General features: G+C 41.7%; 1 protein-coding gene across 5 annotated transcripts in view; it reads right to left on the reverse strand.

Moving 5' to 3' along the window:
• Positions 1-20922, reverse strand: part of LOC110536366 (potassium channel subfamily T member 1) — a 75614-nt gene extending 54692 nt beyond the window's left edge. For all 5 annotated transcript variants that reach the window (XM_090189161.1, XM_090189159.1, XM_090189160.1 and 2 more), the window contains exon 1: positions 20888-20922. In XM_090189161.1, coding sequence (XP_090045287.1) covers positions 20888-20907 — 20 coding nt within the window. In that variant the 5' untranslated portion in view covers positions 20908-20922. The remainder of the gene's footprint in view (positions 1-20887) is intronic.
• Positions 20923-21817: the final 895 nt, after the last annotated feature.

A 21817-nucleotide genomic window follows, 5' to 3' on the forward strand; every position in this document is an offset into this window, starting at 1 on the left:
CAGTGGCCAATTACTGTCATGACAACAAGGAGATGTAGAGTAACCATGGTAATTTGGAACTATCTATTAGAGAGTGAATATTGTGTTGATATGACTCTGAAGATAACCAAGCAGAAATTCTGAGGCACGCAATCTGTTTCAACACCATTGTCTGTCTGGCTGGAGAAGACTGCTGCCTGACTGTTGAAATGTGTGATGTGACATGAGGCACGCAATCTATTTCAACACCATTGTCTGTCTGGCTGGAGAAGACTGCTGCCTGACTGTTGAAATGTGTGATGTGCAGCTGAGGTTAAAGCCACACCAACTTCCATTTGAAGCTCTGATAGCTACGTAGTTATGGTGATATCATTATCATGGAGGATTTTAAAAGACCCTTAAATTATGTATGCCTCTAAACTGCGAAGGCTCCTCCAACCAAATTAGTTATTTTACATTGCTGCTTCGAGCATAATTATAGTTTACTTCTTCTCCCATGATGCAATTCACAAAGCACCCAGCCAACCCCTTAGTAGGCCTATAGTACAATATCCCCCAGCAACTTAGATACTGTACATAGCAGTGTAGCTTTAATCATGTAGGAAGTAGGAATGCTCATTAATCATTTGAGTCAACATTAGATCATATTCTCCTCATAATGCTATTTCTAAACATATCACATAGACTGTAGATTCTAGCTGTAGAAAGCCCCTCCCTACCCACCACTTCCTGTGTGTGACATCACCACAGACCAGAGGTTCTAAATATTTATATCCTGCACCCTCATTGGTCCCTCAGCTATTCCATATATTCCAGATTGAACTCTCCTATTCAATAATTTCATGAATAAGTAAAAAGGAACAGTGTAGTGACTGTGACTTATGGATCACCCCTGTGGTGCAATTCATTCATACTTGACAAGCTTGTCACTTTAAAATATATATTTAATTTTATACGGTCCTCCTGTACACCCAACATTACATATTTTTGTTGTAGCCCCTGACAAGCACACCTGATTCTACTTGTCTACTAATTATCAAGCCCTTGACAGGTTGAATCAAGTTTTTTTGTCCGGGCTACAACAAAAATGTGTTCTGTTGGGGGTAGACAAGGGCTGGAGTTGGGAAACACTGGTCTACGCAATCTAATGAAACACTTTGACGTTAATGTAAAGCAAGTACATTAATAAAGGCCCATAAACTGAATATTGGGGTGTGTCTGGGAGGTTATAAATGAAAGGAGAGCTAACTTTGACTTCTCTATCATGAATAGATGTAGATGAATCTAAAGTGAGGGTGAAAGAGATCTATTTGATGTGTGGTTGCCTCCCCTAATGACAGCGATAAAGGGCTGTAAACTCCTGCAGGGCCCTTGGAGCCTTCTGACAAGATTAACAGGGAGGAGAGGAAGGTATGAAGAGGAGAGAAAAGGAGGAGAGCAATTACTAGAGCCTTATCCTGTGGGAAGCAGAGAGAGAGAGAGAGGGAGGGTCTGCATACTAAGAGATGTGTAGCTTAACCTGCTGTCCAATCCTCCTCTCCTTTTGGCCTTCCTCTCTCTCTCTCTCTCTCCCTCCCTCCCTCCCTCCCTCCCTCCCTCCCTCCCTCCCTCCCTCCCTCCCTCCCTCCCTCCCTCCCTCTATTTCTTTACCACATGGAGACTGCCTCCAGGCAGGAAACGTACACTCCACTCTCATGTGGTGAACCAATAACTGTATAGGTGCTGTAAAGGCCAGGAACCACTCGTACACACTACACACACATGCTCACAATAGAAACACCCAGCAAAGAAAGAGGGACCGGGGCCAAGCTTCCTGCTATCCAGGACCTCTATGTCAGGCGGTGTCAGAGGAAGGCCCTAAAAATTGTCAAAGACTCCAGCCACCCTAGTCATAGACTGCTTCCTCTGCTACCGCACGGCAAGCGGTGCCGGAGCGCCAAGTCTAGGTCCAAGAGGCATGTTGACATAATCAATATCACAGCATGGATACACATGTACATAGAGACACAGAGGCACAGGTACATAGAGACACCGAGGCACAGGTACTTAGAGACATAGAGACACTAAGACACAGGTACATAGAGACACAGAGACACTGAGACACAGGTACATAGAGACATAGAGACACTAAGACACAGGTACATAGAGACACAGGTACATAGAGACACAGGTACATAGAGACACAGGTACATAGAGACATAGAGACACTGAGACACAGGTACATAGAGACACAGAAACACTGATACACAGGTACATAGAGACACAGGGACACTGAGGCACAGGTACATAGAGACACCGAGGCACAGGTACATAGAGACACAGAGACACTAAGACACAGGTACATAGAGACACAGAGACACTAAGACACAGGTACATAGAGACACAGAGGCACTGAGACACAGGTACATAGAGACACAGGTACATAGAGACACAGGTACATAGAGACACAGGTACATAGAGACACAGAGACACTGAGACACAGGTACATAGAGACACAGGGACACTGAGGCACAGGTACATAGAGACACAGAGACACTGAGACACAGGTACACAGAGACACAGAGACACTGAGACACAGGTACATAGAGACACAGAGACACTGAGATACAGGTACACAGAGACACAGAGACACTGAGACACAGGTACACAGAGACACAGGTACATAGAGATACAGAGACACTGAGACACAGGTACATAGAGACACAGAGACACTGAGACACAGGTACACAGAGACACAGAGACATTGAGACACAGGTACACAGGTACATAGAGACACAGAGATGCAGGTACATAGAGACACAGAGACACTAAGACACAGGTACATAGAGACACAGAGACGCAGGTACATAGAGACACAGAGACACAGGTATATAGAGATACAGAGACACTGAAACACAGAGACACAGGTACATAGAGACACAGAGACACAGAGACACAGGTACATAGAGACACTGAGACACAGGTACATAGAGACACAGAGACACAAGTAAATAGAGAAACAGAAACACAATTACACAGATACACAGGTACATAGAGACACTGAGACACAGGTACATAGAGACACTGAGACACAGGTACATAGAGACACAGAGACACAAGTAAATAGAGAAACAGAAACACAATTACACAGATACACAGGTACATAGAGACACTGAGACACAGGTACATAGAGACACTGAGACACAGGTACATAGAGACACTGAGACACAGGTACATAGAGATACAGAGACACTAAGACAGAGGTACATAGAGACACAGATACACTGATACACAGGTACATAGAGACACAGAGACACTAAGACACAGGTACATAGAGACACAGACACAGGTACATAGAGACACAGACACAGGTACATAGAGACACAGATACACTGATACACAGGTACATAGAGACACCAAGACACAGGTACATAGAAACACAGACACAGGTACATAGAGACACAGACACAGGTACATAGAGACACAGACACAGGTACATAGAGACACAGAGGCACTAAGACACAGGTATATAGAGGAGAAGTCGATTAATGGCCGATTAATTAGGGACGATTTCAAGTTTTCATAACAATCGGAAATCTGTATTTTTGGACACCGATTTGGCAGTTTTTTTTTTTACACCTTTATTTAACGAGGCAAGTCAGTTAAGAACACATTCTTGTTTTCAATGAAGGCCAAGGAACGATGGGGTTAACTGCCTTGTTCAGGGGCAGAACAACATATTTTTACCTTGTCAGCTTGGGGATTCGTTTTTGCAACCTTCCGTTTACTAGTCCAACGCTCTAACCACCTGCCTTACATTGCACTCCACGAGGAGCCTGCATGGCAGGCTGACTACCTGTTACACGAGGGCAGCAAGAAGCCAAGGTAAGTTGCTAGCTAGCATTAAACTTATCTTATAAAAAACAATCAATCTTAACATAATCACTAGTTAACTACACATGTTGGGGAATAATCAGAATTAGTTGGTAACATAGGTAAGATGTTTTATATTCATCATATGTTTGTAAGTTACTTGTCATCAGAATGTTATTTTTGTATAATACTGTGGCGGGGTTGCAGTCATCTGTTCTCTGTCAGGACTAAGTTACTTGGGCCGCAGAGAGGGGAGAGGTCAAGCGTGGATCTCTTGGCTCCACAATGTCTGTGTGCCAGTCAATGTGTCTCTGTGATCTTGTCAAGGAGGGGTGGATTTGATATATGCCTGTTGATGTGAGGATTTGTTTTATGGTTCTGAGTTTGGGAAAATAACATAGTTTAGGAGACAAAGCTGAACGATAAATTATGGCCAATGCTGTCTGGCTATGTGTGTCTTTGCTATAAAGGATCTCAGTTGCAATGTGTAAGGGACTCTCAGAGAATTCATTGATAGACACTGAATTGATCAGAGAGTCACAGGGTTGTGATGGAGCTCATATAATTAAAGATGGACTTTATGATAACTCTGACTTGTGTGTGGTTTGCTCACATGATTTGGTAAATACAGGACATTTCCACGACACACATGGTTGATATTATTAGTTTATCTAGTGTGTCCTGCGCTGCATATAATCGATGCGGTTCCTGTTAATTTCACATTGATTCACAGAATACTTCGCCAAACGGGTGATGATTTAGCACTGTCGTTGCACCAAACCTAACCATAAACATCAATGCCTTTCTTTAAAATCAATAAACAAGTATATATTTTTAAACCTGCATATTTAGTTAATATTGCCTGCTAACATGAATTTCTTATAATTAGGGAAATTGTGTCACTTCTCTTACGTTCCGTGCAAGCAGTCAGGGTATATGCAGCAGTTTGGGCCGCCTGGCTCATTGCGAACTGGGTGAAGTCCATTTATTCCTTACCAAAACCGCAATTAATATGCCAGAATTGTACATAATTATGACATAACATTGAAGGTTGTGCAATGTAACAGCAATATTTAGACTTAGGGATGCCACCCGTTAGATAAAATATGGAACGGTTCAGTATTTCACTGAAAGAAAAAAGGTTTTGTTTTCTAAATGATAGTTTCTGGAATCAACCATATCAATGATCAAAGGCTTGTACTTCTGTGTGTTATTATGTTATAATTAAGTATATGATTTGATATTTGATAGAGCAGTCTGACTGAGCAGTGGTAGGCAGCAGCAGGCTCATAAGCATTCATTCAAACATCACTTTCATGCGTTTGCCAGCAGCTCCTCGCCGTGCTTCGAGCATTGAGACGTTTATGAATTCAAGCCTATCAACTCCCGAAATTAGGCTGGTGTAACCGATGTGAAATGGCAAGCTAGTTAGCGGGGTGCGCGCTAATAGCGTTTCAAATCGGTGACCTCACTCGGTCTGAGACTTGGAGTAGTTGTTCCCCTTGCTCTGCATTACCATACGTTCCTGTTGTTACCATACGTCCCTGTTGTTACCATACGTCCCTGTTGTTACCATACGTCCCTGTTGTTACCATACGTCCCTGTTGTTACCATACGGCCCTGTTGTTACCATACATCCCTGTTGTTACCATACGTCCCTGTTACTACCATACGTCCCTGTTACTACCATACGTCCCTGTTGTTATCATACTTCCCTGTTGTTACCATACATCCCTGTTACTACCATACGTCCCTGTTGTTACCATACGTCCCTGTTGTTACCATACGTCCCTGTTGTTACCATACGTCCCTGTTACTACCATACGTCCCTGTTGTTACCATACGTCCCTGTTACTACCATACGTCCCTGTTACTACCATACGTCCCTGTTGTTACCATACGTCCCTGTTGTTACCATACGTCCCTGTTACTACCATACGTCCCTGTTACTACCATACGTCCCTGTTACTACCATACGTCCCTGTTGTTACCATACGTCCCTGTTGTTACCATATGTCCCTGTTACTACCATACGTCCCTGTTACTACCATACGTCCCTGCTACTACCATTGGTCCCTGTTGTTACCATACGTCCCTGTTGTTACCATACCTCCCTGTTACTACCATACGTCCCTGTTGTTACCATACATCCCTGTTACTACCATACGTCCCTGTTACTACCATACGTCCCTGTTACTACCATACGTCCCTGTTACTACCATGCGTCCCTGTTGTTACCATACGTCCCTGTTACTACCATACGTCCCTGTTGTTACCATACATCCCTGTTGTTACCATACGTCCCTGTTGTTACCATACGTCCCTGTTGTTACCATACGTCCCTGTTGTTACCATACGTCCCTGTTGTTACCATACGTCCATGTTGTTACCATACGTCCCTGTTGTTACCATACGTCCATGTTGTTACCATACGTCCATGTTGTTACCATACGTCCCTGTTGTTACCATGCGTCCATGTTGTTACCATACGTCCCTGTTGTTACCATACGTCCCTGTTGTTACCATACGTCCCTGTTGTTACCATACGTCCATGTTGTTACCATACGTCCCTGTTACTACCATACGTCCCTGTTACTACCATTTGTCCCTGTTGTTACCATACATCCCTGTTACTACCATACGTCCCTGTTGTTACCATACGTCCCTGTTGTTACCATACATCCCTGTTACTACCATACGTCCCTGTTGTTACCATACGTCCCTGTTGTTACCATATGTCCCTGTTACTACCATACGTCCCTGTTGTTACCATACGTCCCTGTTACTACCATACGTCCCTGTTACTACCATACGTCCCTGTTGTTACCATACGTCCCTGTTGTTACCATACATCCCTGTTACTACCATACGTCCCTGTTACTACCATACGTCCCTGTTACTACCATACGTCCCTGTTGTTACCATACATCCCTGTTACTACCATACGTCCATGTTGTTACCATACGTCCCTGTTGTTACCATACGTCCCTGTTGTTACCATACGTCCCTGTTACTACCATACATCCCTGTTGTTACCATACGTCCCTGTTACTACCATACGTCCCTGTTGTTACCATACGTCCCTGTTACTACCATACGTCCCTGTTACTACCATACGTCCCTGTTAGTACCATACGTCCCTGTTGTTACCATACGTCCCTGTTGTTACCATACGTCCCTGTTACTACCATACGTCCCTGTTGTTACCATACGTCCCTGTTACTACCATACGTCCCTGTTGTTACCATACATCCCTGTTGTTACCATACATCCCTGTTGTTACCATACATCCCTGTTATTACCATACATCCCTGTTGTTACCATACGTCCATGTTGTTACCATACGTCCCTGTTGTTACCATACGTCCATGTTGTTACCATACGTCCCTGTTGTTACCATACGTCCATGTTGTTACCATACGTCCCTGTTGTTATCATACGTCCCTGTTGTTATCATACGTCCATGTTGTTACCATACGTCCCTGTTGTTACCATACGTCCCTGTTGTTACCATACGTCCCTGTTGTTACCATACGTCCATGTTGTTACCATACGTCCCTGTTGTTACCATACGTCCCTGTTGTTACCATACGTCCCTGTTGTTACCATACGTCCCTGTTGTTACCATACGTCCCTGTTGTTACCATACATCCCTGTTGTTACCATACGTCCATGTTGTTACCATACATCCCTGTTGTTACCATACATCCCTGTTGTTACCATACATCCCTGTTGCTACAGTACCAGTCAAAAGTTTGGACTCACCTACTTATTTTTTGTACTTCTTTCTACATTGTAGAATAATAGTGAAGATATCAAAACTATGAAATAACACCTATGGAATCATGTAGTAACCAAAATAGTGTTAAACAAATCAAAATATATTTCATATTTTATATTCTTCAAAGTAGTCACCCTTTATCTTGATGATAGCTTTGCAAACTCTTGGCATTCTCTCAACCAGCTTTATGAGCTAGTCACCTTCGTCACAGACCTAATTACACGTTTATATGGTGGCAACACACATTATAAAACACGAAAAGACCTGGTTCAAAAGCCATCCATAGTAATAAACTACGGCAGGAAAACATGATCTACATGTAAAGGAATAGTGAGGCAGCATACACACCCCTTCAGAAGAAAGTACTCATTAGAATGGGCCACGTAACCATAGACACAGACACCACTCTTTCCTTCCACCTGCAGTTCAGTTTGATTGTCTTTTATCAAATGAACATATGGATTGATACTGTAGAGGTGCACTGTTAGTGTCTACATTAACACACATGCTAAAAGTTATCAAGATGCAACATACATGCACAGACCATTGCCTACAAGAAGATAGGGAAGACATACTGTATATATGCACTGTGCACTGTAAATTAACATCTGTTATCTGACTCACTGTTATCTGACTCACTGTTATCTGACTCACTGTTATCTGACTCACTGTTATCTGATGGGAGAAGTCAATGAAACCATGATTATCTGACTCACTGTTATCTGACTCACTGTTATCTGACTCACTGTTGTCTGATTCCCTGTTATCTGACTCACTGTTATCTGACTCACTGTTATCTGACTCACTGTTATCTGACTCACTGTTATCTGTTGGGAGAAGTCAATGAAACAGTGATAAACAGAAGAGAGATGCTTCATACCATACAATCTGTCTTGTTTTAATAACATACATATCAGTAGCATAAGATGCACAGGTCAGTGATTGTAATGATGGGGGAATGACTGAAACACATCCAAACAGTTGTAGCACACTTGGATAATTACTCAAATCCCAATCAGATCAGTTATCCCATTGGCTGAAGATGGTTTGATATGAGACACACAGCTGTGTTGACTTCCCATGCTATCTGTTTCAGTTGTCAATAGCCTTGGTTAAGTGTCTTGCTTAGGGCACGGCAGCACTTAGCCCGTCTGGACTTGAGACTTACACTGTCAATTGGCCACAATTCCATTTCAATTCTCTGACCATTACATAAATGCAGTGACCTGTCATCTTCCTCTGCGATTTATTTGCATTTCTTCTATGTCTTATATCTTGCTCTATTTTCAAACCATTTGAGACTCAAAATGTAGTCACTTGTTCATAATTTCATTTCTCAATTCTCAGACCATTACAGCAATACCATTTGTCCTCTCAGCACTCCTCTTCATACAGTAACATCTGACCTCTCACGTTCATATTCTTCCCTGTGAAACTATTTCAATTTCCATGTCTTACATCTCATACTATTTAAACTCAATTTCATCTCAATTCTCAGATCATTACAGAAATATAGTTTCCCTTTCAGTTCTTGCGTTCTTACTATTCTATGAATCTATTTACATGAATTGTCTATATTAGTCCAGGCAATATGTGAGATTTTAAACTTGCTCTCTTTTATCCTTTTGACACACAAACAGTCCCGTAACAAGCAGTACTAATCATTTTCTCCTGCTGAACTTCAGATACTGTGTAAGGGCAGCAGGGACTTCTATAAATATCAAGAACAGACATGAATATTAAAACAGGAACTCCCCCCCCCCTCCATCCCCCTCTACATATCTCTTCATGTCTCCATCTCTCTCGCTCTCTTTATCCCTCTCCCCCTCCCTCCCTCCCCTCCATCCCCCTCTACATATCTCTCTTCATCTCTCCATCTCTCTCGCTCTCTTTATCCCTCTCCCCCTCCCTCCCCCCCTCCATCCCCCTCTACATATCTCTCTTCATCTCTCCATCTCTCACGTTCTCTTTACCCCCTCCCTCCCCCTCCCTCCCTGACCAGCCAACTAGCTCCACTGCACTCCAGTCAACCTACTTAAAATAGTGGTGCGTCCTCGAAACACGAAGTCTGTTAAGAGATACTGCAAGTAGATGAAAGCAGGGCATGATGGTGTGGATCCTTCAGCTCATCAAACTGGAGGTGTATCACGACACAGAGACACCAGCTCTGAGGAAGAACAAGCCAGCCGCCCCCTGTATGTCTGACACCTTCTACTTGTACTGTAATTAGAATTGCCTTCTAATTAACGACTCCTCCACATGCTCCACATTCAGTCAATAGGAATGTACAGTATACATGACATAATCTATCTTCCCTTGTTCAGACTCCTGCAGTAGACTGTGATGACACATCCTCAAGAAACACTACTGCGTTTAGCGGTTAGCTGGTTTTTACCACCTCTTTGGTAACACGATCAAGATCGATTAGAATCATGTTTTTCCATTCTAGAGTGGTGTTTCTGAGTCAATTCCAAAGCCTGGTCACATATCACATCCTGTGGGATCTCAGATATCCACTTTGACCACAAGAACAAAACACCATTTTATTACTATATCAGTGTACTACAGCTGTTGTTAGTTTAAACCAAATGTTTGTTATGACATAAGAGACCATTCCAAAAGTAATTTGAATTTGAACTAGTCGTACATCCAATTAACAGATTTAATAGCATCTTCTACAGAGCCAAACCGTTTTACTCAAAATCTCAAAAGCATAATATGGAAATACTGTGAGGAAAACTCTGTTTCCAAAGAATTTCCACACACTGCTTAATTTATTCTCTCTCTATAAATGGCAAACAAAAATGTTTTCTCTAACAGAAAAGCTCTGTCTGTCTAGGAAGCAACAGATTCAGTTTGATCAAATTGCAGAAAGACAGCAAGCACTCTAAAATACTTGACATGTATAATAAAAGAAAGATAATTTAAGCTGATAAAATCTGTGGCTGGACTAGCCGACACCTGAGAATGAAAAGATGATGAAGACATACGATGAAGACATATGATGAAAACATGATGAAGACACATAAGGAAGACATGATGAAGACATGATGAAGACATGATGAAGACATATGATGAAGACATATAATGAAGACATGATGAAGACATAATGAAGACATGATGAAGACATAATGAAGACATGATGAAGATTTATGATGAAGACATATAAGGAAGACATGATGAAGACTATGATGAAGACTATGATGAAGACATATAATGAAGACATGATGAAGACATGATGAAGACATGATGAAGACATATGATGAAGACATATAATGAAGACATGATGAAGACATAATGAAGACATGATGAAGACATAATGAAGACATGATGAAGATTTATGATGAAGACATATAATGAAGACATGATGAAGACTATGATGAAGACTATGATGAAGACATATAATGAAGACATGATGAAGACATAATGAAGACATGATGAAGACATAATGAAGACATGATGAAGACATAATGAAGACATGATGAAGACATAATGAAGACATGATGAAGACATAATGAAGACATGATGAAGACATATGATGAAGACATATAATGAAGACATGATGAAGACATAATGAAGACATGATGAAGACATAATGAAGACATGATGAAGACATAATGAAGACATGATGAAGACATAATGAAGACATGATGAAGACATATGATGAAGACATATAATGAAGACATGATGAAGACATAATGAAGACATGATGAAGACATAATGAAGACATGATGAAGACATAATGAAGACATGATGAAGACATATAATGAAGACATGATGAAGACATAATGAAGACATGATGAAGACATATAATGAAGACATGATGAAGACATATAATGAAGACATGATGAAGACATAATGAAGACATGATGAAGACATATAATGAAGACATGATGAAGACACATAATGAAGACATGATGAAGACATATAATGAAGACATGATGAAGACATATAATGAAGACATGATGAAGACATATGATGAAGACATAATGAAGACATGATGAAGACAAGATGAAGGCATATGATGAAGACATATAATGAAGACAAAAAATGAAGACATGAGGAAGACACAATGAAGACATAAAGATGAAGACATAATGATGAAGACATATGATGAAGACATGATGAAGACATAATGAAGACATGATGAAGACATATGATGAAGACATATGATGAAGACATACAGTGCCTTGCGAAAGTATTCAGCCCCCTTGAACTTTGCGACCTTTTGCCACATTTCAGGCTTCAAACATAAAGATATAAAACTGTATTTTTTTGTGAAGAATCAACAACAAGTGGGACACAATCATGAAGTGGAACGACATTTATTGGATATTTCAAACTTGTTTAACAAATAAAAAACTGAAAAATTGGGCGTGCAAAATTATTCAGCCCCTTTACTTTCAGTGCAGCAAACTCTCTCCAGAAGTTCAGTGAGGATCTCTGAATGATCCAATGTTGACCTAAATGACTAATGATGATAAATACAATCCACCTGTGTGTAATCAAGTCTCCGTATAAATGCACCTGCACTGTGATAGTCTCAGAGGTCCGTTAAAAGCGCAGAGAGCATCATGAAGAACAAGGAACACACCAGGCAGGTCCGAGATACTGTTGTGAAGAAGTTTAAAGCCGGATTTGGATACAAAAAGATTTCCCAAGCTTTAAACATCCCAAGGAGCACTGTGCAAGCGATAATATTGAAATGGAAGGAGTATCAGACCACTGCAAATCTACCAAGACCTGGCCGTCCCTCTAAACTTTCAGCTCATACAAGGAGAAGACTGATCAAAGATGCAGCCAAGAGGCCCATGATCACTCTGGATGAACTGCAGAGATCTACAGCTGAGGTGGGAGACTCTGTCCATAGGACAACAATCAGTCGTATATTGCACAAATCTGGCCTTTATGGAAGAGTGGCAAGAAGAAAGCCATTTCTTAAAGATATCCATAAAAAGTGTTGTTTAAAGTTTGCCACAAGCCACCTGGGAGACACACCAAACATGTGGAAGAAGGTGCTCTGGTCAGATGAAACCAAAATTGAACTTTTTGGCAACAATGCAAAACGTTGGCGTAAAAGCAACACAGCTGAACACACCATCCCCACTGTCAAACATGGTGGTGGCAGCATCATGGTTTGGGCCTGCTTTTCTTCAGCAGGGACAGGGAAGATGGTTAAAATTGATGGGAAGATGGATGGAGCCAAATACAGGACCATTCTGGAAGAAAACCTGATGGAGTCTGCAAAAGACCTGAGACTGGGACGGAGATTTGTCTTCCAACAAGACAATGATCCAAAACATAAAGCAAAATCTACAATGGAATGGTTCAAAAAGAAACATATCCAGGTGTTAGAATGGCCAAGTCAAAGTCCAGACCTGAATCCAATCGAGAATCTGTAGAAAGAACTGAAAACTGCTGTTCACAAATGCTCTCCATCCAACCTCACTGAGCTCGAGCTGTTTTGCAAGGAGGAATGGGAAAAAATGTCAGTCTCTCGATGTGCAAAACTGATAGAGACATACCCCAAGCGACTTACAGCTGTAATCGCAGCAAAAGGTGGCGCTACAAAGTATTAACTTAAGGGGGCTGAATAATTTTGCACGCCCAATTTTTCAGTTTTTGATTTGTTAAAAAAGTTTGAAATATTCAATAAATGTCGTTCCACTTCATGATTGTGTCCCACTTGTTGTTGATTCTTCACAAAAAAATACAGTTTTATATCTTTATGTTTGAAGCCTGAAATGTGGCAAAAGGTCGCAAAGTTCAAGGGGGCCGAATACTTTCGCAAGGCACTGTAATGGTGAAGACATATGATGAAGACATATGATGAAGACATGATGAAGACATATGATGAAGACATAATGATGAAGACATATGATGAAGACATGATGAAGACATAATGATGAAGACATATGATGAAGACATATGATGAAGACATAATAATGAAGACATATGATGAAGACATGATGAAGACATAAAGATGAAGATATGATGAAGACATGTGATGAAGACATGTGATGAAGACATGTGATGAAGACATATGATGACGACATATACATTCCGATTAGAAGAGCTTGACTAGTGTTTGTGCAGACTGAGTGCACTCTGAAGTTGAGCTGTGGCAACAAAGTATTTTCTAAGACAACAACAACAAAAAATCCATACTGTGGAGTATGGAAGAAGTTTCCCGCAGACACCGATATACCGTCAGTTTTGCGGGTTCACCCTAAAGGTCACGATAGAGGGCAAGATAGAGGGCAAGCTCTAAGTTAATCAGTGCCTAAGGGCAACTTCTACCCACAGCAGTAGGTTTGCACTTGGCACACATACACTTCAGGGACCTCTATGGCCTCGGGTGAGGAAGTCAGGACAGGGATCACACTGCACTCAAAACAAATCCAGCAGGATGACAACCATTATGAACAGATCTCTCTCTCTCTCTCCCTCCCTCCCTCCCTCTCTCTCTCTCCATTCTCCCCTCCCTCCCTCCCTCCCTCCCTCCCTCCCTCCCTCCCTCCCTCCCTCCCTCCCTCCCTCCCTCCCTCCCTCCCTCCCTCCCTCCCTCCCTCCCTCTCCCATTTCTCCCTCTCTACATCCCACCCTCCCTCTCCCATTTCTCCCCTCCCTCTCCAATCTCTCCCCTCCCTCCCTCTTCCAGCCACACCTCCATAGGGGAAAGAACATATGAGACAACACTCGTGCCAACACTTACAGTAGGCCAAGCTGTATGCTTCTGAATCTGAACCACCAGCACTTACAGCATCCCTAAGGAACCCCATGCACCATCCATTTCCCCGACAGAGATAGTACAGAAACCACAGAGAGAATAGAGAGCATGTTATCACTTCCAGCCCACCAGGCATAGTAACCACACAAAAATGTACCACACACACATTAAAGACTAATTGCTTTTTGACTTAGAGTTGGCAATTGTTGAGCGGACCGGCACTGTGTTGATCTGATTTTAGATGTAGTCATCGTCCATAGACGCTTTAGGCCACCTTGATAATTTAATAAAATGCTGAGGAAGCGCCTATCAAACCGGCTGTCATTGGTTAATAGGCATTCCACAATGAAGACAATCAATCATTTACACTTCTAGATAGTACAGTATGTACCAAGTACCATTACAATGCCTGGGGTGACAACATAATAAACAGACAGCCAAGCAGACAGGCAGACAGGCAGAGAGACAGACAGTCAGCAGACAAGCAGCAGACAAGCAGCAGACAGGCAGAAAGCAGACAGACTTACAGGCAGCAGACAGGCGGCAGACAGGCAGAAAGGCAGACAGACATCAGACAGGCAGACAGCAGACAGGCAGACAGCAGACAGGCAGACAGGCAGGCAGACAGGCAGACAGACATCAGACAGGCAGACAGCAGACAGGCAGACAGCAGACAGGCAGGCAGACAGGCAGACAGCAAACAGGCAGGCAAAAAGACAGCAGACAGACAGGCAGTAGAAGTACTCCAACCAAGTGTCCAAATCACTAAGAACGTAAACACACATGCACACAGTTGTGAAGAAGAGGCGCAACAGCACTTCTTCCTCCTCCGGAGGTTGAAACAGTTTGGAATCGGACCTCAAATCCTCAAAAAGGTCTGCAGTTTAACCAATGAGAGCATCTTGACTGGCTGCATCACTGCTGCCCTCGAGCGCACGGCGCTACAGAGGGTTGTGCGGACTGCCCTGTATATAACTGGGGCCAAGCTCTATATCAGCATGACCTGGAAAATCCACCCAAGCCATAGACTATTCTCTCTGCCACCGCACAGCAGGCGGTGCCGGTGAATTAAGTCTGACACCAACAGGCTCCTGAACAGCTTCTATCCCCATGCCATAATACTCCTAAATAACTAACTAAAGAGCTAACAATATGGCTACAAGGACTGAGTTGACCTGTGTATTTCATTATTATTTTTACACTGCCTCTATGCACACTCACAGGGCCCTACACACTACACACACTGATACTCCAAAACACACGAACACTCACTGCATCATCTGCTCACTCACACAAATGCACATACATTTATACTGACACTACACACACTCACATACAAACTGCTGCTACTCTGTTTATACTCTCACATACAAACTGCTGCTACTCTGTTAATACTCTCACATACAAACTGCTGCTACTCTGTTAATACTCTCACATACAAACTGCTGCTACTCTGTTTATACTCTCACATACAAACTGCTGCTACTCTGTTAATACTCTCATATACAAACTGCTGCTACTCTGTTAATACTCTCATATACAAACTGCTGCTACTCTGTTTATACTCTCACATACAAACTGCTGCTACTCTGTTTATAGACTCACATACAAACTGCTGCTACTCTGTTTATACACTCACATTCAAACTGCTGCTACTCTGTTTATACTCTCACATACAAACTGCTGCTACTCTGTTTATACACTCACATACAAACTGCTGCTACTCTGTTTATACACTCACATACAAACTGTTGCTACTCTGTTAATACACTACTCTGTTTATACACTCACATACAAACTGCTGCTACTCTGTTTATACTCTCACATACAAACTGCTGCTACTCTGTTTATACTCTCACATACAAACTGCTGCTACTCTGTTTATACTCACATACAAACTGCTGCTACTCTGTTTATACACTCACATACAAACTGCTGCTACTCTGTTTATACTCTCACATACAAACTGCTGCTACTCTGTTTATACACTCACATACAAACTGTTGCTACTCTGTTAATACACTACTCTGTTTATACACTCACATACAAACTGCTGCTACTCTGTTTATACTCTCACATACAAACTGCTGCTACTCTGTTAATACTCTCACATACAAACTGCTGCTACTCTGTTTATACTCTCACATACAAACTGCTGCTACTCTGTTAATACTCTCACATACAAACTGTTGCTACTCTGTTAATACTCTCACATACAAACTGCTGCTACTCTGTTTATACTCTCACATACAAACTGTTGCTACTCTGTTTATACACTACTCTGTTTATACACTCACATACAAACTGCTGCTACTCTGTTTATACTCTCACATACAAACTGCTGCTACTCTGTTAATACTCTCACATACAAACTGCTGCTACTCTGTTTATACTCTCACATACAAACTGTTGCTACTCTGTTAATACACTACTCTGTTTATACTCTCACATACAAACTGCTGCTACTCTGTTTATACTCTCACATACAAACTGCTGCTACTCTGTTAATACTCTCACATACAAACTGCTGCTACTCTGTTTATACTCTCACATACAAACTGCTGCTACTCTGTTAATACTCTCACATACAAACTGTTGCTACTCTGTTAATACTCTCACATACAAACTGCTGCTACTCTGTTTATACTCTCACATACAAACTGTTGCTACTCTGTTTATACTCTCACATACAAACTGCTGCTACTCTGTTAATACTCTCACATACAAACTGTTGCTACTCTGTTAATACTCTCACATACAAACTGCTGCTACTCTGTTAATACTCTCACATACAAACTGCTGCTACTCTGTTTATAGACTCACATACAAACTGTTGCTACTCTGTTTATACACTCACATACAAACTGTTGCTACTCTGTTTATACACTCACATACAAACTGCTGCTACTGTGTTATCATTTATGCTGATGCATAGTCACCTTACCCCTATATATATCTACATCTATCGATCCAGTATCCCTGCACATTGTAAATATGGTAGTGGAACTGACACTGTATATAGTGTGCTTCCTTACTTTATCGTATTCTTCTTATTTCAGATGTTTAACTCTTGTGTGTTTTTGTTCTACCTTGCTATTTTTAGTATTACATTGTTATTGATTACTGCATTGCTGGGGTTAGAGCTTGCAAGAAAGACATTTCTGTACTTGTGACATTAAAACTTGAAACCATATCCACTGACTGCACCATTGAACTAAATCCAATAATTTGGAGGCGTTGGTGTTGCCCAAGGCAAGAGTATGTGGAGACCCCTTCAAATTAGTGGTTTTGGCTATTTCAGAAACAGATGTTGCTGACAGGTGTATAAAATCAAGCACACACACATGCAAACATTGACAGTAGAATGGCCAAGCTCACAGAACGGGACCGACGAATGCTGAATGCCAGGATAACACTACCTGCCCCAAATGCATAGTGCCAAATGTAAAGTTTGGTGGAGGAGGAATAATGGTCTGGGGCTGTTTTTCATGTCCCCTTAGTTCCAGTGAAGGGAAATGTTAACGCTACATCATATCCATGACATTCTAGATGATTCTGTGCTTCCAAATTTATGGCAACAGTTTGGGAAAGGCCCTTTCCTGTTTCAGCATGACAATGCCCCTGTGCACAAAGACAGGTCCATACAGAAATGGTTTGTCGAGATCAGGGTGGAAGAACTTGACTGGCCTGCACAGTGCCCTGACCTGAACCCAATCAAACACCTTTGGGATGAATTGGAACGCCGACTGCAAGCCAGGCCTAATCGCCCAAAATCAGTACCTGTCCTCACTAATGTGGCTGAATGGAAGCAATGTTCCAACATCTAGTGGAAAGCCTTCCCAGAAAAGTGGAGGCTGTTATAGCAGCAAAGAGGGAGACCAACTCCATATTAATGCCCATGATTTTGGAGTGAGATGTTTGATGAGCAGGTTTCCACATACTTTGGGTCATATAGTGTACTTCTATAAATGAATCAATCACAGAGGCTCAACAGATTAATATGGTGCTGAGACTGAGGCTGGTGCTGGTGTTGAGACTAATGCTATATTTTAATCTGGTGCTGAGACTAATGCTATATTTTAATCTGGTGCTGAGACTAAGGCTGTAGTTTAATATGGTGCTGAGACTAATGCTGTAGTTTAATCTGGTGCTGAGACTAATGCTGTAGTTTAATCTGGTACTGAGAGTAAGGCTGTAGTTTAATCTGGTGCTGAGACTAATGCTGTAGTTTAATCTGGTGCTGAGACTAATGCTGTAGTTTAATCTGGTGCTGAGACTAATACTGTAGTTTAATCTGGTGCTGAGACTAATGCTGTAGTTTAATCTGGTGCTGAGAGTAAGGCTGTAGTTTAATCTGGTGCTGAGACTAATGCTGTAGTTTAATCTGGTGCTGAGACTAATACTGTAGTTTAATCTGGTGCTGAGACTAATGCTGTAGTTTAATCTGGTGCTGAGAGTAAGGCTGTAGTTTAATCTGGTACTGAGAGTAAGGCTGTAGTTTAATCTGGTGCTGAGACTAATACTGTAGTTTAATCTGGTGCTGAGACTAATGCTGTAGTTTAATCTGGTGCTGAGAGTAAGACTGTAGTTTAATATGGTGCTGAGACTAATACTGTAGTTTAATCTGGTGCTGAGACTAATGCTGTAGTTTAATCTGGTGCTGAGAGTAAGGCTGTAGTTTAATCAGGTGCTGAGAGTAAGGCTGTAGTTTAATCGGGTTCTGAGAGTAAGACTGTAGTTTAATATGGTGCTGAGACTAATACTGTAGTTTAATCTGGTGCTGAGACTAATGCTGTAGTTTAATCTGGTGCTGAGAGTAAGGCTGTAGTTTAATATCGTGCTGAGAGTAAGGCTGTAGTTTAATCTGGTGCTGAGAGTAAGGCTGTAGTTTAATATGGTGCTGAGACTAATACTGTAGTTTAATCTGGTGCTGAGACTAATGCTGTAGTTTAATCTGGTGCTGAGAGTAAGGCTGTAGTTTAATATCGTGCTGAGAGTAAGGCTGTAGTTTAATATGGTGCTGAGACTACGGCTGTAGTTTAATCTGATGCTGAGAGTAAGGCTGTAGTTTAATATCGTGCTGAGACTAATGCTGTAGTTTAATCTGGTGCTGAGAGTAAGGCTGTAGTTTAATATGGTGCTGAGACTAATGCTGTAGTTTAATCTGGTGCTGAGAGTAATACTGTAGTTTAATCTGGTGCTGAGACTAATGCTGTAGTTTAATCTGGTGCTGAGAGTAAGGCTGTAGTTTAATCTGGTGCTGAGACTAATGCTATATTTTAATCTGGTGCTGAGACTAATGCTGTAGTTTAATCTGGTACTGAGAGTAAGGCTGTAGTTTAATATGGTGCTGAGACTAATACTGTAGTTTAATCTGGTGCTGAGACTAATGCTGTAGTTTAATATGGTGCTGAGACTAATACTGTAGTTTAATCTGGTGCTGAGACTAATGCTGTAGTTTAATCTGGTGCTGAGAGTAAGGCTGTAGTTTAATCTGGTGCTGAGACTAATACTGTAGTTTAATCTGGTGCTGAGAGTAAGGCTGTAGTTTAATCTGGTGCTGAGACTACGGCTGTAGTTTAATCTGGTGCTGAGACTAATGCTGTAGTTTAATCTGGTGCTGAGACTAATGCTGTAGTTTAATATGGTGCTGAGACTAATACTGTAGTTTAATCTGGTGCTGAGACTAATGCTGTAGTTTAATCTGGTGCTGAGAGTAAGGCTGTAGTTTAATATGGTGCTGAGACTAATACTGTAGTTTAATCTGGTGCTGAGACTAATGCTGTAGTTTAATCTGGTGCTGAGAGTAAGGCTGTAGTTTAATACGGTGCTGAGAGTAAGGCTGTAGTTTAATCTGGTGCTGAGACTAATACTGTAGTTTAATCTGGTACTGAGACTAATACTGTAGTTTAATCTGGTGCTGAGAGTAAGGCTGTAGTTTAATCTGGTGCTGAGAGTAAGGCTGTAGTTTAATCTGGTGCTGAGACTATAGATGCATTACAAATGACACACTACCCACAGATGTAAATTAATTGAAAATGACATGGAAACAACATTGATTCAAGCAGTGTGTGTTCCCTTTACAGTTGCTTTTGACCATGGCCCATAGTATAGGCCAGGGATTATTTTATTTGTAACCTTTATTTAACTAGGCAAGTCAGTTAAGGACAAATTCTTATTTACAATGATAGTCTACTATCAGCGAGATAACTGCCTTGTTCAGGGGAAGGATGACAGATTTTTACCTTGTCAGCTCATGGATTCGATCCAGCAACCTTTCGGTTACTGGCCCAACACTCTAACCTTGGGGCGGCTACCTGCCGCCCCAGGGATAGAAGAACAACAAGCTGTGTGTGTTAATCAACCTCCCGTAAGAGGCCGGAGTCACAGGACACATGCCATGCCATGCTAGCATGATGCTGGAACTGTGTCCCGAATGGCACCCTATTCCTCACATAGCGCACTACTTTTGACCTGGGCCCTGGTCAAAAGTAGTGCACTATATAGGGAATAGGGTGCCATTTGGGATGCATCCTGGGACTTACTGGGCGTTGGTAGAGTCCATACTGTACTCTTCCTGATACCTATAGGCACAGTAGACAGATAGGGGACAGGTTAGGTCATTAGGAGGCAGGAAGGGAGGGAAGGCGGCATGCTTTCACAGAGGACATGCAAAACAGAAAAACAGAAGCGTCTCAGAGTAGGAGTGTCGATCTAGGATAACGACCCGGAAGAACTCAATCCTAGATTAGGATCACACATTAGGATTGACAGGGATTCTCGGATAAAATTATTTGATTAGTTTGGGAACAGACGGGAGACTGAATGCAAACCACAGGAGACCAGAGGATAGCAGCAGGAAGCAAAACCTACTGGGTCGGTCTCAATGGCTTCCACGTTCAAATGACGACAAATCGGACAAATTGGACAGATTCCGTACTGTAGCAGCTTGAATGGATGTATCGGGGTGACATTGAAATCAATCAACAAACAGAGAATGAACATGTTAAGAACATGTTGAGAATCAGAGACACTGTCAAACGTGAAAACGTCAGATTCTTCTAGATCTGTATCACACTTCATACTCAGGTAGATGGTAGTTAAAGGTATAAACCTCTAGGGGTTTTCTAATATGAATCATGAGAATCGAGAATCAACCACACCATTCCTATATTTACAATGTCCTTTTGATCAAACAGTCATAAGAATAAATGAATATGGACCAATTGAATTATTATGAAGAGTGCTCTGTATGACCAGTTCACTTGTCACGTCTTGACCTTAGAGACCCTTATTTATTCTCTATGTTTGGTTAGGTCAGGGTGTGACTCGGGTGGGAGAATCTATGTTGTTTTTGCCTAGTGTGGTTCCCAATCAGAGGCAGTTGTCTATCGTTGTCTCTGATTGGGGATCATATATAAGTTGTCATTTTCCGTTTGGGTTTTGTGGGGTGTTGTTTTCCGTTTAGTATCTGT

The sequence above is a fragment of the Oncorhynchus mykiss genome, chromosome 11 (genome assembly GCF_057628025.1).
Source record: "Oncorhynchus mykiss isolate SJ-2025 chromosome 11, ASM5762802v1, whole genome shotgun sequence".
NCBI lineage: Eukaryota > Metazoa > Chordata > Actinopteri > Salmoniformes > Salmonidae > Oncorhynchus > Oncorhynchus mykiss.